The sequence below is a fragment of the Fragaria vesca genome, linkage group LG3, assembly GCF_000184155.1.
Source record: "Fragaria vesca subsp. vesca linkage group LG3, FraVesHawaii_1.0, whole genome shotgun sequence".
Lineage (NCBI taxonomy): Eukaryota > Viridiplantae > Streptophyta > Magnoliopsida > Rosales > Rosaceae > Fragaria > Fragaria vesca.
The window spans coordinates 26,132,977-26,151,258 of NC_020493.1; the positions used below are offsets into that span (position 1 = coordinate 26,132,977).

The 18,282-nt window shown below is 35.9% G+C and overlaps 2 protein-coding genes and 1 non-coding gene across 3 annotated transcripts; 2 read left to right on the plus strand and 1 right to left on the minus strand.

Moving 5' to 3' along the window:
* Positions 1–319: 319 nt before the first annotated feature.
* LOC101298503 (probable glycosyltransferase At5g03795-like) lies at positions 320–3,596 on the minus strand. The gene is made up of 3 exons (XM_004296221.1): positions 3,275–3,596; positions 2,395–2,962; positions 320–842 (listed from the first exon to the last, which is right to left on the minus strand). The coding sequence occupies exons 1-3, from the start codon at positions 3,501–3,503 to the stop codon at positions 320–322; spliced, it is 1,320 nt and encodes a 439-aa protein (XP_004296269.1). The 5' UTR covers positions 3,504–3,596.
* A 4,172-nt stretch (positions 3,597–7,768) lies between these two features.
* On the plus strand, positions 7,769–10,211 carry LOC101298785 (nodulation receptor kinase-like). The gene is made up of 8 exons (XM_004296222.1): positions 7,769–8,390; positions 8,499–8,528; positions 8,615–8,758; positions 8,857–8,973; positions 9,083–9,301; positions 9,391–9,506; positions 9,613–9,873; positions 9,966–10,211. Exons 1-8 carry the CDS (start codon positions 7,769–7,771, stop codon positions 10,209–10,211), a joined length of 1,755 nt encoding a protein of 584 aa, XP_004296270.1.
* Positions 10,212–11,693: 1,482 nt separating this feature from the next.
* LOC101313004 lies at positions 11,694–12,566 on the plus strand. The gene is made up of 3 exons (XR_184321.1): positions 11,694–11,835; positions 12,046–12,116; positions 12,190–12,566. It is a non-coding gene; the product is annotated as an uncharacterized LOC101313004 (transcript).
* Positions 12,567–18,282: the final 5,716 nt, after the last annotated feature.

The following is an 18,282-nucleotide window of genomic DNA, read 5'->3' on the forward strand; positions in this document are numbered from 1 at the left end:
GATCAAAAAATAAAAAGACCTTTTTTGCTCATTCTTTTTCGGTATCTTTAAATCACGGCAATCTCAACAAAACAAATATGTCGTCCGATAATTTGTTGAACTAATATCATATCAGAAAAAATGAAATTAAGATAATGATTTGTTAGTTGTGTTCAGATCAGTGGAATGAAAGCTTTGAGGTAGAGAGATATCTTACAAACATTTCTCTAGTTTTATTCCATTGTGAATTACAAAGCAGCAAAACTATGCAAGCTACCTTTACGATAAAAGAACCCAACTAGTTGAAACATGTAGGTACAGAATCTGAATGAAATGGAAGTCATAAAAAAAAATTTGTTGATTTAGAATGCTCAAAAGTGCTCAAGGAAGCTGTTGAAAAACTACGTCGGAGCCACAACTCATACATAACCATGTGAAAAGCATCATAATCTATAGGTGAAAGGTGCCACTGGAACTGATTGCGCACCTTAAACACATTGTTTCTTAACCTCATATATTCATCAGACCTGATTCCTTTAAGGATATTCTTAAGCAACGGGATATCTAGAGTGGCAACAACGACTGAGAAGCTCTTCCAGTTTAGTATGTCTGCGAATGGTAAGTCATAGTAGTTGGCAATTATCACTGGGACACAGCCATAATACAATGAATCTGCAATACGAGCTGTGTTTACTTCAAATCCTTTAACGTGGAGACAGAACATGCTACCAAGCAGCGCATCAGCATACGATGTCTTAAGCCGACCAAAGTTCACAAAAATCTCGGAGTCATTTCTCCAAACTTGAAGAAGCCTTTCCCGTACTGGGGAGTTAATTCCTCCGGCAAAGAATGCAAGTTTTGTTCTGTATCAAAGGGAAAAACTGATTTCTAGTCATTTGGAGATCACCACAGTATATAATAAAAGCATACACATGAACAAAAAAATATTACTTATTTATTACAAGTTGAATTTTTAATAAATGTTTTTTTTTAAAATGAGAGATCTGACAAACTGAAATAAATTATGTAGTCTTTACATAATCCATTGTAAACTTATCAAAAGATAACACTACTGTTTTAACTTACTATCTTTGGGTCATCTAGTGGCTACAAGAACACCAAGGCCTTTTCTGGCACAATAATGATTAAATGGACACTTGCACCAGAAAATTGATGTAATCCAAAATGCAGGTCGAAATGAAAAAGATAAAGTGTGCATACTATTGTAATTGTAAAGATACGGTCATCCTCATCAGCACCAGCACTAGTATGCATAATGGAACTATTATAATAAATGTCAGATTCACTTCTTGTAATTACTTCCTTTTTGAGAAAACATGAAATGAGATGAGCATGCTGATTCTTGAATTCAGTGCAAGAGAACTTCAGTTATTAAACACACCCTTCTTCACTATTACAAATGAAAACTTGATTGATGAGATTTCAAAAACAGTTCACCTAGCTCACCATCACTTGTACATATGATAAGTTGATAACCATAAAAGTTCAGAAGTGTGTGCTCTATGAATGCCCTCGAATCTGCTTCCTTACAATGAAAATGAAAAGAATATATTGATGTGGAGAATTTACAGACGTGGCCTTAAAAGATTTAATCTACTGGAAGTTGACCTGAAATGGCAGTTTCTTTCTACACACACAGACACACACACACACACACACACACACACACACACACACACACATATATATAAGGTACTTTTCTTCTATATAGGAATATAAAATAGTGAACAGTGCACTAGGTGAGTAAGTGAAGCTGAGTCTGGAAGGGCAATCACTGACTCGAAATACCCTCTAACACGATATTAGCATCAGTCACCTAAAAGCTGAAGCAACAATGAGAGAGCGGTATCATATAGGCGCAATGAGGAGACTGGACCTTATAAAATATATAGATTCAAACCTGTGGTTGGTGGTTAGTGTTAGCTATGTACATATTGTTTTGCTTGGTGGAATGGGAACATACAGACTAGAATGGGTTTGATTTAGATTAGCGAAGCAACAACATTACTTCAGTTCACAATCTTTAATGAATTATAAACAGCATAACTGATATGTAAAAGATGTAAATGAAAATCTTGGAAATAAATATATAAATGAAGTTATGAGTGCATCAACTGTTGGACATCTGCAGACAATCATGGAGATGCAAAAGCAAGCAAGGATAAACCAAACTTTTCTCTGATTTTCTTGACTGATGGTTTACAAAATGTCAAAAGAAAGGCATTGTATTCACTATTCATAGAAAAAGTAATCATGTTCATATAGTTTAAATTTAGTTGCCCATAATCTATTGCTACTTATGATGAGCCTCTAGAAAGAGGAATTCCAATTCGATGTTATGACTTATGTCTAGTATAACAAAATAGAATTAGCAAATGAAGGAAGAACAGTCACCTATTTGATGACAGGAGGTTAGGGGGGTCTTGTTTTCTGGGCCAAATTTGAGGGAGACATGCATCCTTGTGAGCAATGTACCCAGATAGGAAGTAACTTGAAGAGCACACAAGTTGAATGGCATTAAATTTGACTTGGGTTGCTTTTTCCATAGCTGAGCGTCCAATGGAATGACAAGCAACATAAAAATGATCTGCTCCACCAGTCCGGTTCCAATATTCGTACTTGTGACTAATATTGAACATGTAATCTCTAATAAAATCCTGGATGCCTCCCACACCAACTCTGGGGTCGTGTCGCAACCTTGCAATGGAGAAAGGTAAAAAGAAAAGTTGTGCCTGGGTTGGATCGTTTGTGATGAAATGGCTTTCCATCAGGACCTTCTTGAAGTAACTTTCACTGGCATAGTTACCCGCAGGTTCGAAATCCACAGGAAGAAGTGCATTTGCAAAGGGATCATCTTTCCTGTGAGGATAAACATATATCTTAAAGCTCCTTTTCATTTCTTTATAGTCTTGAACAAAGATATGTGTGTCATGGAACACCTCGTTGTTATTGTCATAGTTTCCTGAACCATAAAAAAAAGCACAGATTCCAAATGTTTAAATACAACGTACAACAGGGTGAAACCTCCTATACTTACTTATATGCAGACAATCAAGAATAAGCTAGCTAGCTATTATTAAAGAAAGAAAGAAAGAGAAGAGACATACTGTTGAATATGATTTTCATTACAAGTTTACAGGACATATAGCAGCATGTTTGCTACTGTTACAAAAGAGATTAAATGTAGTTGCAGCAAGAGGTATTTACAACCAAGATACAAGTAATCAAAACTGATCCTAAATTATGGCAATTCATTAATCTCTCTAACACATACCATTTGGGGCGGAGTTAGGAGGCAGTGAGCGTTGACTTTGAAATGGGTAGAGATGAGGAGCAAAGGAAGAGAGATTGGGTAGAGGAGGGTGGTGAGGGAAGAGATTAGAGGTTGTGGAAATGTAGAAGAGAATGAGAAGGGAGGTTGCGAGGGCTAGGGTGGTGGGTATGAAGAAAAAGCTTCTGGGAAGACGCCACTGAGACAAATAGAGAAGCACCAAGGAAGCCATGGATGGGTCTCTCAGAAAGAGGCATAGAAATGCAAAAGCCAGAGAGAAAGAGAAGAGGGGAACAAGAAAAATGTTTTTAGCTCTGACTTTCAGTGACTCGGGAATCTTCGGCATTGCAGCAGATTCCCTAATAATCACTGTCTTTGCCAATTGTTTAAACTCTGGTTGGTAACGGGTGAAGCGTCGTACAGCAAGCTGTTGGGACAGATGTCAAGGGCGGGGTGGTAACACGCATAGACGCCGTCCGTATCCCGTTTTTTTTTTTTTTTGATTCCATGGTTAACTAGAAACAACCACTGCTTTTTGTATCAGCAGTAATTCATTGATTGGTTGTGTTACATGGAGACTTTATTGGATATCCAGTATGTAGTGATCATACCACATATTCTATGTTGTTTGATATGTTTGTTAGACAAAAAGTCTCACTGGATTCGTTACATGTTCTTTAAATATGTGTGTCGTCTCGGTTTATTTTTATGCTAAATTTTTGAATTCCAGGAATGATCGTTGGATGTTATTTTTATTGCGTTTAAATATTTTAACTCACTTACTTTTGATTTTGTCTCTCACTTAACTCACTGTTATTAAACTTACCGTTAGAAACTGTTAAAATTGAGGGTATATTTGTCTAACCACATAAAATGCATTTCTAACTTTTTTATTTTATTTCTAAAGTTATTAAATCATTTCCCTTTTTATTTTATGAAAATAGTGACTTTATAAAATCTGAAATTATTTTGAAAAAACAAATTTATTTGTAGTTATTTTTTTCGCGATACATTATTAACTTAGAAATGCATATTTTTCTTATTTGAAAGTTATTAAATTATTTTCAACTTTAAACAAAAAAAAAAATTCTGGAATTTCTAATACAAAACAAATGTTTTAGAATTAAAATCTGATGAGAATAAAACAATTTTTATTTTTTCCTAAAATAAAAACTAATTGGAATTCCTTTTTGGTGTTTAGACAAATATACCTTCAATGTTAATGGTTCCTAACGGTAGATCTAACGGTAGTGAGTTAAGTGAGAGACGGAATGAAAAGTGAGTGAGTTAAGTAATATTTTTAAAATATGAGTGAGTAAAGTGATTAATGAGTCAAAAGTCAATGACCATTTGTGATATTTTACCTATCTATTTTGTGCTATGTATTAAGTTGATCCTTGCAGCATGATGTTGTACTAGTTGTTATGTTTAGGACTAATATATGTTTCTCTCCTAGGTTTCATTCGCCTAGTGTAGTACTTATCCCAGAATCACTTGGAAAAGAGAACGTCTTGAAGCTTGGGGTATGTATTACTTGACTAGGACAGCAATTGTTGGTTTAGCTCTTGGAGCATATGTTTGGGGTATGTATTACTTGACTACTTTGAAATAGTTATTTGAATTACTTCTTCTAAGACTCTGCTAGCTCGAAGCATACATGTCCCATTAATTTACCCTATGTTTTTCTAATTCTAATATTTACATTATCATCGGGGCATCACAAAATTACTGGCGAGCAACTTAACTATCAAGAAAGCCACAATTGATGATTTCTATCAAAGTAGTATGATTTACTTGAATTGTGAAGGAAATTGTACTGCATTTTCTATGAGATACTAAAGCTGGAAATTGTACTGCATTGTATAAATCACGTTCATTGTAAAATGACGAGAAAAAAAAATTGAAATTCCTCAACAACGGAAAGACAATCACATTAACATTATGAATAAAAGTCGCAAGTTTTTTTTAACATGGACATCTGCTTGTAATTGGTTCACATTTCTCAATGAATGTGCATGAGATAAAAGCTTAGATAATAGACAAGACTTGTAATAAACTAAGTGCACGTTTGGTACATAGGACTATTCTGAGACACTATTATTAATACTTAGCCTACTCTCACTTGAGTAGGCTTACTTAGTACCAATTTGAACCATGTTTGGTGAGGCAGTACAACTTAAGGTTGGACAGTGTAGAGAACAATAACCAAATCTGCATCCATATCAAAACTGCATCTGGACCAAAACCTCTTTTATTCTTTGCAATACTGAGAATCTATATGGACCAAATTTAGTAGATCTTCATCAATCAAATTCAAACAAACCCACCAAAAACTTAAACAAGTAAATGGAATTTCGTAGAAAGAAAAAAAAAATCTAACCAATAGTTTTGAAAAGAACCCCCTCCAGGAACTCTGCATTTTTCTTTAAAATTTAGAAAGGGGAAAACCCAGTAAGCCAGAGATGGTGCTCGGGATGTGTTGTTGAGGATTCTGAGGAAGTTCAATATGAGGATTTGCCAACACCCATACTCAAGAATCAAGATTGATCTCAAGTCTTAACTCTTCTCTCTCAAAAACCCCAAAACCCGAACCCACCAAAGCTCCTCTTCCTCAATGGCTGGTGGTCGCTTCTGCGAGCTCGTGAAGAAGGCAAGGTGGCGCTAGGAGTCCACTGCTCCATCTCGGTCGCCTCCATTGAACGACGGAGCTGGCGGCCACCAACGGCGACGCTTTGGCCAGAAGGAGGCTTATCGAGACTTCTACTTAGTTTTTCTTGGGTTTTTTATATGATTATGAAATATTGGTTCTTGAGATAGGAAGATTAGAAGAGTTGAGATCAATCTTTCTCTTGAGAGAGAAAGGGATAGACGTAGGGAAGAAAGGAGGAGAGAGATGGTCTTATTATGGGGTCTCAAAACCGAGTACCCACGTTAAGACCAGTTAAGGAGGTTAAATGGAAAAACAGGTCCAACCTAAGCCTATTTATTTTAGTACTCACTTACACCAAACATGGGATTAGCCAATTAAGACTCCTTATTTAACACTGCACTAGGTAGTACTGAGAAACAAACATGCACCAAGACTCTTTACTCAAAGAAGAGCAACAACAATATTGATAGCAGATTTGCTTGAGCAATATACTCTGCTTTTGTAATGAAATAAATTACTCAGAGCGTCAGTCGGGCAAGTCAACTAGGTATCTTATCTTGATCATCAATTTCAACACGTGGATCAGTTTTTTGGGATTGGCATTAGTGGCCGTGAAATAGACTAACAAACAAGTTAACATAATATAACTTGTTAGAAGGTTATATGTAAGTGTATATTTTTATGAACTAACTATATAGTTAGAAGCAAAAATTTTGAAAATTTTGTGAAATATGATGTGATCAGTATAGTAAAATGCAGCTAGAGTTAGAAAATCACATATTTCCGGTAACATTTCGACCCCGATAAAAGCGGTCAACCATATTTAAACTTAAGCTTCCCCTAGCCCTATCATTAGGAGGTAAACGTCCCCAAAGTTTTACATAGGTGGTTACGTCTCAGAGTGTAATGTGTGGAAGAATCAACCAAACTAAGTCACATAAGGGTAAGTAAGAGTGTTTGTGTGTGACAAGTGTTGATATAAATAGAGTTGACCGCTTTGATCGAGCCTCCGAATATTACCGAATACAGTTGAATTTTCTAAATGAGTAGTTGAACATATATTTATCAAACTTTTATTCACAACTGAATATTTTCACATCACAGCAGTAACAATTATTTTTTTTTTTTTTTTTTTTTTTTTTTTAAGTCCAAGTAAACTAGCCCCAAAGTGAAGGGTGGAATTTCCTTGGAGATTTATATTAGCCAACCTAGTTATTGACATCAATATTTTGGAGGGGTTCAGCATGATAAAGACAACACCTAAAAGAAGGTAAAATTCCACCAAAACAACCTAAATGACAGGGTGAAATTATTTAGAAATCACAACCACAGTGTTTTCAATTTTTATACAAAACCAATCAAGCTGGCATTGACTTGAGTTTTCTTGCCTCAACATTATTGCCAGGCATCCATTTTTGTTTCCTGGTAGCAAGTATCTTTAACTTTCATAATTGCCGTCACCTCAGACAACCTTGCTTGCTTTAGAAGATCCCATAAACAAAGATCCAAAAACATGGAATGAATCAAAACTTGAATAGTGCCTCTCTTGTTGTTAAAATACCCGCCATCAAAACTTGAATGCTAATTAAATATTTCTTGGATTCGCCGGCAGCAAATACTTTGTTGGTTTAATATTGGTATTTCCATCAATTTCAACGATCCATCCAAACCTTTTGATGCATTCGTTTTCGACAATTAAGATCATTCAAACCATTCAGCAATGCTGGTTATAGGCCTTTGTTCAGTCTAGTAATGATACTAAAGAAAATGTCTAGAAAACTTTCTCTCCTGATCTATTTCTTCTACTGAGGTAGACTTGGCAATAGTACCAGCATAGTTTTTGCACAATGACTGAGCTTCTGAAGCAATATAGTACTGTCATCATCTTCATTTTAGTCACCCTACTCGGCTTTGCAGTAGCTCAGCCTCCTTCGTCGAACTGTAGCCTTCATTTTGACATCCCGTCCAATTCAAGTTGTGGAAATGGAGATTGGGGAGGGTTTCTGCACAATAGCTGTTGTGCAACAGTATTTGATGACTACCTCTACGCATTGGGGCAGCGCGCAAACCAAACAGGATTCATATTTCTGGACTCTACCGAGCAGCGAAATTGCCTTGATGAAATGCAAAAATTTCAAAAGAATGTGTTTGGATGTGGGATTGAGCAGCTGACAAGTGGTGCTGGTGGCTGCTCTGACTTCTCTGTTGGTGAAGTTACTAATAAGTTTAAAGACAACTTGAGAAGTTTAGATGAGAAATGTAACATTCAGAGTATTGATGGATGTGATTTATGTGCTAAGAGTTGGGAAAAAATAAGAGCATTGGACTCACCATCCTCCGATCCAGTGTCTATCAAGGCTGAAACACAAGTTTGCAGGTTTGCGGTTCTGGTGTCATACACAAGTACTAAAATCAAAGATAAAGATCATCTCTTTACAGTTTATAAGTGTCTTGAGGCACAAAAGTATGGTATGTAGCGCAGGAAAACATTGTTATCATCAATAATTTTAGTTCTCATCAACACTTTATATGCTGGTGCATGTACTTGTATGTAAATTTTTTCTATGTCCATTGCAGATGATCAAGATGGGAAGGGTAGAAAGATAAGTACACGTAAGGCTTCTTCTATCAATACTAAAAGTATTGCATTGCTTTCTTATCCCTAACAAAGTACAATTTTATCATTATACCAGGCTTATTGATCCTCATCGGAGGCCTCGCAGTAGGAATTGTCATTTCAGTTGTAACAGTTGCATGCATCTTTTCCAAGAAACGTATCAAAACTACTCAACCACCACAACTGGCCAAAAAGACAACTCCATCTCCGAAAATGGAAGGTATGCCGGAGTACTATAATTTACAGCTAGCAACCTTAAAAAGCGGCAATATAATGTGTGTCCATACTGATGAGCTTGATTCATTTGTATTTATACAGCAGCATTCAAGGATGTGATTTTAAAGGAGTCCGGTTGTCCAAAAGTTCCAATCAAGGAAGTGTTATATGCTACAGACAATCTAAGCCCAACACATTTCCTTGGTGAAGGAACTGCTGGTATGCATCTGAGTAAAAACATAGAGTGAACCAATTGATAGATACGAGGTGAACCATTTCAGCTATCATACAGTTTGATCCATTTTTGTTTTGGTTTTTGATGTAACAGGAAAGGTCTATAGAGGCATACTATCCAACAATCAGAAAGTAGCAATTAAGCACATTATCGATGATGAAAATGTGGGGACTTTTGCAAGAGAATTTACAAGCTTATCACACATCAGACACCCAAACCTTGTTACTTTGCTTGGTTACTGTCTACAGGAAGATGAGTGTTTCCTTGTGTATGAGCTTTGTCCAAATGGGAACCTCTCAGAATGGCTTTTCGGTACCACCCTTTCCATAACTTATGTTTAAGCTTTTCCGGATGAAAATATTTTTGATATGGTAATTATGAGAATGGTACACAACGTACAGGTAAAGATAAGTGTCTGTCCTGGATCCAAAGGCTTGAGATTGCAATTGATAGCGCTCAAGGTCTATTGTTTCTTCATACATATCCCGAAGGCTGCATTGTTCATCGTGACATCAAGGTATAACAAGGCTTTTTAGTTATATTGCTTGATGGTACTAACTGAAATCACATAAAAAAATGAAATGAATTTGTACATGTTTAAGAGTTTTGCATATCTTATGCAGCCAACAAACATTCTTCTTGGGGACAATTTTGAAGCCAAGCTATCAGACTTTGGACTATCTAAGATCATTGAACTGGGTGAAACTTATGTGAGTTCAGAAGTGAGGGGAACTTTTGGTTATGTTGATCCTGACTACCAGAGCAACCACCATGTAAATTCTTCTGGAGATGTCTACAGCTTTGGAATTGTACTTCTACAAATCCTATCAGGAAAGAAGGTTATCAATATGAATCTGAACACGCCATTGCCATTAAATAAAATGGTCAGAAACCAATCCACTCCTTTAATCTATTCTCTGATCAAATTGATTGTCGTTAGTCTTTCATTGATCATTCTTATGTTTTCATTCGCTAGGCAAAAGGCCTTAACAGAGCTGGCAGCATCAATGAATTCGCCGATCCCAAACTTGATGGGGACTACTCAGAAGAAGCTTTCAATCTCACACTTCAGCTGGCTCTATCATGCACAGCACTTAGACAACAAAGACCATCCATGGAGCAAATTGTTGTCAAATTAGAGCAGGCACATGACATATCAACACAGGCAAAGGCCTCTACTTCTGAAGTTTCAATAGATAGCTACCAAAGTTCAAATCTATGAAATATATTATCTCTACTTTAAAATGAGTAAATATAGTGATTGAGTTCAGAGTGTAACTGTATCATCTTCAGCTACGACTATAGAATACAAACTCATATTCAAATGGGACTTGAATGTTGAAATTCAGTGATAAGGATTTTCATCCTCAATGTATGATGCTAGTTTACAATAATACATATATGTTGGGGAAAAAAATTTAAGCCAGCATAACAATTGTGCTTAAACATACATATAAAGTACACCATATGAACATTAAAATAGAAACGAGTTTATTATGTTAGCTTGCTCCTTATTCCTTCATCCACAATTTCTCAGTAAGACATGATAAACATGGATGATGCATTAATCTTCAGCAGAGCAATGTGCTACAACCTAACTTGCAAGAAGTTACTGGGAACATAAGTTCAAAGATCAATAATATGTAAATTACTGGACTAGTCAAATGTAGTGCATGCATAGCTCTCTTTTTTCTTTGTTTGGGTCTTTTGGCTCCCTTGTATCCAAAAAATAAATAAATAAATGTAGTGCATGCATATCATGTGCCTTTAGGTGGTGCTATTAACACACCTCTTATATGGTGAGAACCAATCATCAAACAAATTCAAGTGGCAAGTTTGTAAATAAAATTAAAATATGTGGATAAGAAAATAGATAAGGTGTGTTAATACAAAAAAAAAGTGTGTTAATAGCAATACCCTATCTATATTGAAGTATATTTGAAGAATAAATAAATAAATTTGAAAATTGATGATCATAAGTGGCGGCCCTGATGATGTGCAACAAGTGCGTGCAGTTACACAAGATCGGAGGCATCTGAATTTTTTTTAATTTTATATATTATATATATATATAAGTTTGTGTGTGTGTGTGTTTATATATATTTCTCATATTACAGTTCATATCGTAAGCTAGCAAATGTAAGTGTAACATCCCCTGAAGTTGCTCTTAAATTTTTTTTTTTTTTTGTCGGGAATTGAAAATAGGGGTCGTCACAAGTTCGCAACATTTTTTAGTAAATTATACAGGTTTCTTGGCTATTTTTGACGATTTTATATAGAGATGTTGACGTGCCAAAGTCTGATTGGTGGATAATGTGACACTTGGCGAATGGAGACCAGTAGATGCTGACGTCTTCCATGTCGAGTGGTGACTTGGTTCAACCGTATGGGGCATGAGAAGGTGTGTGACAGAGGCAAAAACTTTCCAAAACAAGGCAAAAAGGTAAGACAACGGATGGTGGTTATTACCCTATAAATACAAGGCAAAAGCTGGACTACACGCGATGGGTAGTATACCAGAACGGAAGGGTAGTGTCACGGTAACTGCCTGCTTTCACTGCTCTACTGAGGGATAGAAGAGAGAATTCGCGCGAGATTCGAAGTTGTGCATCTAGACTCAAACAACGCATAGAGGTTGCATACGTTGGTCGTTGACGAGAGAGAAGAGTCGAATCATTTATACATAGCAGGTTGTCACATAATTCAATCTCATCATTCCACATCACAATCTTCAAACAACCAATTCAATCTCACTCTTTCTTTTCTCCCTTAATCTTTCATTCTTAGCGATTCGAAATGTCGATGCTCGAATCCTTCTTCAACAAGGGCTTCAAAGCCGCCAAATGGTATCATGATCTCTCCCTTCTATCCTTGATTTTTGATTTGTCTTGTATTTCCACCTTCTAGGTTTGTGAATTATTGATGATCCAAGGCTTGGGTTGATTTTTCTATGGCTGTTGGGACGTTGAGCAAGTAGAAAATAGTCGTGTTGATTTATGTGGAGGTTTGGTTTTACAGTGAGATTTTATGTAAGTTTCATTCTCTGTGTGTCGTAGCAAAACTATTCCACGGATAAAGCTGTTGAGGAACAGGAGAGACTGGCCAAGAAGCTACTGCTCGGATTCGGGTAATTTCTCCTTTTCCTTAATCGTTGTAGCCAGAATTATGTAGTACTGACTTTTTTGGTATATGAATTTCAGGTAGAGCATATTATTAGAGAAGAGAATATGACGGCAGCTCAGGAGTTAATTGAGCTATATTGTGAGCTGATATCTGTCCGCCTTCCAATACTTGATTAGCGACGAAGCTTATTGGAGTTATTGCGAGGAGATCTGAGTCGAATCTATTCAATCTAACAAACGCTAGTCATCGCCGGAAACCCAATACAATCTGATTTAGGTTCCTTCTCTTTCTAAATATCACGATTTGTTAGACATAACCAAAAGAGCAGCAGACGGAAGGGAGCCCACTCGCAGACGTCATAGAGGCAAGAACAACGTGCATCACGTTATAGACACGTAAGTGAGAACCTTAATTTGGTTATATCACCTTGCCTATGTCGATATCAAACTAGATTGTTGTAAATGTCGATTATATTTAATTTTTACGTTACTGCGGTACACACACAATTTCAATCCGAGGAGCCAAAGAGGAAGGGCAAATTGTCAGTGGAAGGGAAGCAGGTACGCTGAGTTTACAATCCTTAACAGTTTCAATTGTGCAACATGGTTGAGAGGCTGCTTTGTATTTTGTTTGTTTGAGGCACTGAGATTTTGTGTTTTGTTTGTTTGAGGCACCTGAGATTTTTTTTTTTTTTCAATTGTATACTTGAACTTTGAGTTTTAAGCTGTCTTCATTAACCTTTGTTTTTGGCTAGTGTTGTTGCCGCTGATGCAGCAGATATTGGCAAACAATCTGATCATAAAGAAGATGCATATTGCTGTTACTATTAGAACAGCGTGCCGACCAAAACATTTTGTAGACATTTCTTATATAATTCCGTTGCTAGCGAGATAAAATGCATACAGAAATGGAATTATTTTTAATTGTTTGTTTATGATGAATTGATGCCTTTTGAGCACATTTCAGCCTTTTCGTTCTCTTCCTCTTTATCTCGGTTGATCATTGAGCTGTTAGTTTTCCATTAAATTGTTCGTTGCAACTAGTTCCTTGAATCCTTTCTTTCTATTGATACGAATTTCAACCCTAAGAGAGCTTGGCTGTATGTACTTTGTTGCTAGTTGGATTCCACATCCTTATTACTTTGGTCGAAATTTCTGTTATAAGTGAAGTTATATTTCTCCTTGATTCATAATTTCATTACACAGAATTTACGGGCATTTTGAGTAGTATAGAATCAATACATTATTTGCATAATTTGATTGAGAAATAAGGAAGTTATGAATCTGTATGCCCGTTTTCATTATGAACTTTGTTGTGTTTGCTTATGTTTTCTTTACTCACTGTTATATATCTGTTTGGCAAGTGCATTAGCATTTAACTGGAATTCGTGTATCTCAAAACTATTGCATTCTGCTTGTACTAACTCATATTACAAAAAAGGGGAAATGACCATTTGCACAATATTATTAACCTGTTTTAGTAGGCATTGGACAGTTAGCCATTAGCAATTAGCTTATGTTATTGTAATCGACTCTGGCCAAACGTAGATAAAGAAGCTCCTTTTTGTTCCCTTCTCTCAGTCATGCAACATACCACACAGGAGAACATGAGAACATGTACTTGGCTTTTAACTGTGCTTGTTTGTCCGAGTATTAAGATTGTTGCCTGTGCTTTTAATTGTGCTTGTTTGTCTGAGTATTAAGAGTAGTCCACCAAATGAGTTTTGATCCGTGTTAGTATATAGCCCTACTTGGTGAGTTTGATCCTTGTGGGGATTGTAAAGAGGAGATCTCAAGTGTAATCTTACTATTAAAAGTGTATGTAAAGTACTGTGTGTGCCATCTACCTTAAATGTGAAAATAAGTGTGAAAATGTAATGCATCTTGGGATACTGATACTTATGGTTATGGTTTAATTTCAAGATTGTAGGGCCTATCGTTATGGTTTAAAAGCTACTTGGTTTCTTCTTAAGCATTTTATCATTATATGTGCATTGCCTTTCTTTCACTGACTACAGATCCTCCCAGATGTTACGAGGAGATCGTCCATGCTGTTCCACAATATGCAAATATCCCATTCCCCTTCTGAACTTTAATTTTATGCACTACTATACATTATACAACAAGTCAACAACAACTGGAAAAGCTTATGTGCACGACTTTCTGGATGTTAATGGTAGGCCAGTCCTCGTATTGTATACTAGCTACGCATTTTCCTGGTGTAAGTTTGATTCATTGGCTGTTTCCATGTCTTTATCATATTCCGGATAGTGTTTGATGTATAATTTTACAATGTTAAGGACTTGGATTTATAGTTTTATACACTCGGTCATCAAGGCTTGATGGCTTGATGTATAAATCTTCGAATCTCTTAATACTTGGATTGAAACAGCATTTCAATATCAAAATCTTTGGATGGCTGCAAGTTTATTATGAGAGAATGACCAATTCAAATGGGATACACAACTGTGAAAATTACTGGTATTCAACTTTTTTCGGCATGACAATGCAGCAACCCAAAACCACAATTACAGTTAACACACAATTGGATGACGAACACGACTAACCATGAAACACTACGGAGGTGTGACGTAAGGTGGCCATGGTGTTCCAAGAAACTTACTAGTAAAATTCTAAAAGTTACATATTGAATCTTGCCACAAAGAAATAGCGCCAAAGAGAAACTGATGCAACATCCATTGTCAACTCAACAAAAGTTCTTAATTTGATGGGGACATGAGTATCAAGAAGCTGAGTTTCTACCTCAGAATTATGGACCTGAAATCAACAAAGGTGTACTAGTAATTAATTACGGCACTCATTAATATTTGTGGATAAAATGTTACACTTCTCCTAGGTGCTATCAACGAAATCATGAGAACTATAATAACAAATTTGTCCAACCATTCAGAATCATCTTTCTCTTGTATACAGATGTCTAAAAGCAAATATATATCCTCTATGATATTAGACTCATTTAATCCAATCCTTTACCTTCCCATTTGATGTCCCTATCAGTAACTCCCTTTTACTAAACTCTATGATAAACTACACAATGATATGTATGCCTTATACGCTATTAACAAGAAAACTACTTACAGTGATGAACGATTCAGGGTCCAAATTACAACGAAGTGAAAGCATCTACTGCAGCAAGATTTTGACTGGGGAGAATTTCAAGGACGTCACCGACTTCATATTTAGGATGCGTTTGGGGGGGCTTATAAGCTCCTGTGTTTATAAGCACAGAAGTTTTAAGTGTTTGGTAACTCATAAAGAAGCTACTTTTAAAAAAGTAAAAGGTGGCTTTCAAAGAAAAAGGAGAAACTGCTCCTACCCTCTTTTTCCTTATAAGTCAGCGTGTTTTTTTCGCAGTGTTTAATGAAACTTTTTAAATGACGTTGGGTACCCTTATCAATACCAACAAATTACACGACTGAGCCTTCAAATAAAAACAAGCACGACGCCTGTGCCTCCATTCCCTTTGTTCGTCTCTGCTTGAGGTCTGCAACTGCTCAGCAAATCTGAGAAACTAGAGCTCCACAGGTAAACAATTTCACTTCCCTCTCTTGTTCGTCTTTAAGATCGGAACTTAGCAATATCTGTGTGCCTTCTTGTACAGTTCTTCTGGGTTTTGATGAATCATGTAGCTCTCTTGTTTGTCTCTAATCTCAATTTCTAAATCCAAAACTGATACTTTCTTGGCCGCCCATTGATTACTCTTACTCATATGTGGAGATCCTTGCTTGATTTGCTTGTAAAGCAGTAAAGGAATTGATATTGCGCAAAATGGTGTTTTGCCCTGCAATTTTTTTTTTATCGTTTTCCGACTGTGAAGAAAGAGATGCAAGAAAGCAATCACTAAATTTATTAATTAGAAGATTACTAATTAGAAAGCAATTACTTCTTCCTCATTGCATCTTTAATTTCAATGGCCAGTCGATCGAATACGTATAAGAATGAGATCGACTTTGATTGGTTTTTGGTCGACTTTAATTTCAATGGCAATTTCTTGATTTTTCTTCTAGTTGTGGATGTTTCAAGTGGTGTGATCACCCAGCTTTCAAAATTTCATTTTACGAAATTCTAATTATCCAGAAATGATACTGAATAGAGGATGTTGGGGGAACTATGTATTTCTTGGAAAGCAATCAAATGACCCACTTCTGAGGAGAAAAATAACTCCAAATCGAACACGTCCAATCCCATAATAAAATCATAAAGCTATTCATAGCTTACCGTTCTCTTTTCCTTTCTGATATGAGACATGTACCAAAACACGAGTAGACCATAACAACAGACTGTTTTTTATATGAATTTGTGATGTGCATAGTTTTGAATGTAGCCTCCTCAATCTGATCATACATTCATAAAGACAATACCAGTGAGAAATTCTATGTATGATGACCGACTACGAATCATTCTACAACCTATGTTTTCATGATGACTTTCTTGTACGTTTATTTGTGAAAAATACATCTTAATCTATGTTGGTATTGTTATATGTGGACTGTTTGAGGTTTTGTGTTGTCTTTATGTACTGATATAGTTTTATTAGAGGGTCCAATGTACGTATTACCTTTTCTAAGTATTTTTCTGATAGCATTCCTTTTGATTTGGTTGTTTTGTCTGTTTGTTTAGTATTGTCATGTAAGCTGTTTATCCAGTTGGGATATAGCTGTTTATGAGAGTAGCTATAACATCATATTTCCATGTTGGCTTTTACTTTGGGATCTTTGGAGTCTTGTAGCTTTTGTGATGTTGATTATTTGGATTTCGGTGTTGCTGCATTCCCATTTTAGGCATTCTTTTAAAACCAGTAATGTTATGGTTCAACTATGCAGCTTTGTCTTTGATACCTATGTTCAGATTTTCAGTTTTTCTATGTGTGGTTGAAATCATGATTTATATATTACTTGTATATCTATTTCTGGATGTCAATTATGGTTGCTTGAGGTTAGCAGTAATCCATTTTGATAGATGAAAATTGTAAAATTGACTTGTGTTCTGATCTGGTGTGTTTGTGATGTTGTGGATTGTTTTTGAAAACTGTATAGATGGGAAAAGACTCGGCCGTTTGGAATTAGGCAATAATAGATGTACTTTGTTACTTTTGTAAACAGCAGCATCTTCAAAACCTGGTAGTTGAAACTGACTGCCAAGGGGCAATGGCGGATATTTATAGGCAAGAAAGCAATCAGTGTTATGAGCTCTCTTGTGGATGATATATGCAGCAGCTTGCAAGAACTGCATCAGGTGGAATTCATCTTTGCTCCCAGAACTACAATCACTTGCAATCATGTAGCAAATAGACTAGCTAAGTTAACTTATGATTCAAGGCATGCACAAGTTTGGTATCAAAACCTCCTGTGTGCATTGCAGATGTACTACAATTTGATTGTAACCCCCCTTAAATTTTTGGAATAAAAACAGAAGTGTTACATTCAAAAAAAAATGGTAAGTATCATGATTTATAGAAATAGATAAATATTAATTTATACTAACATAACGTTAAACAAACCATAAAAAATATATTATAAGAAGTATATTGAGTTTCATGTCCAAATAGGTCATTCTACAAACTGGAAGTACTTTTAGTTTTCAATTTACCAAACACCTTCCACTGCTTTTAGCACTCACAGCATCTATACAAAATCAGTTTACCAAACACTCAGCTTTACTTTGCTTTTCGGTCACTTATTCTCAGAAACAAGTAAAAGCCAGCTTTTCTTATAAGTCTAGCTGCACCAAACGCAGCCTTAATAGCCTGATATGCATAAAATTAAAATTTCACTTGACAAGAAAAAGAATGATTCACGTCAGTCAAATTACCAGTAAAAATTTAAGAGTATTGAACAACTTACAGATGAACCAAATTTAAATTTGAAGTGATGTGCGTCCTTATCTTTACTACTTGATTTAGCCAACGGTTGATTTTTGACCTACATGAGCAAGTTCAAATGAGTGGAGGAATGCATGTGATGAAAAACATGCAGTTCAAATTACATGTGCTTATGCAGTTACACAAAATTGAACTTTCTAAATACTGCAATATAGAGTTTTGACATTACCAATTTAAGCATGCAGTCAGGTATATTCTTGTCAAGAGAATACTTCACAGCAGACATTTTGCGAGCCCTATCAATCTGCAACTGAATGTGATTCAAGTGT

Bases quoted from the DNA above. Each gene is read 5' to 3' on its own strand.
- LOC101298503 (XM_004296221.1), bottom strand. From the start codon at position 3,503: ATGGCTTCCTTGGTGCTTCTCTATTTGTCTCAGTGGCGTCTTCCCAGA. The intron at 2,963-3,274 runs GTATGTGTTAGA...TTTATGGTTCAG, and splicing joins TCCTAACTCCGCCCCAAATG to GAAACTATGACAATAACAAC. The intron at 843-2,394 runs GTGACTGTTCTT...CCTTTGATACAG, and splicing joins AACCTCCTGTCATCAAATAG to AACAAAACTTGCATTCTTTG.
- LOC101298785 (XM_004296222.1), top strand. From the start codon at position 7,769: ATGACTGAGCTTCTGAAGCAATATAGTACTGTCATCATCTTCATTTTA. The intron at 8,529-8,614 runs GTACACGTAAGG...TCATTATACCAG, and splicing joins TGGGAAGGGTAGAAAGATAA to GCTTATTGATCCTCATCGGA. The intron at 8,974-9,082 runs GTATGCATCTGA...TTGATGTAACAG, and splicing joins CCTTGGTGAAGGAACTGCTG to GAAAGGTCTATAGAGGCATA.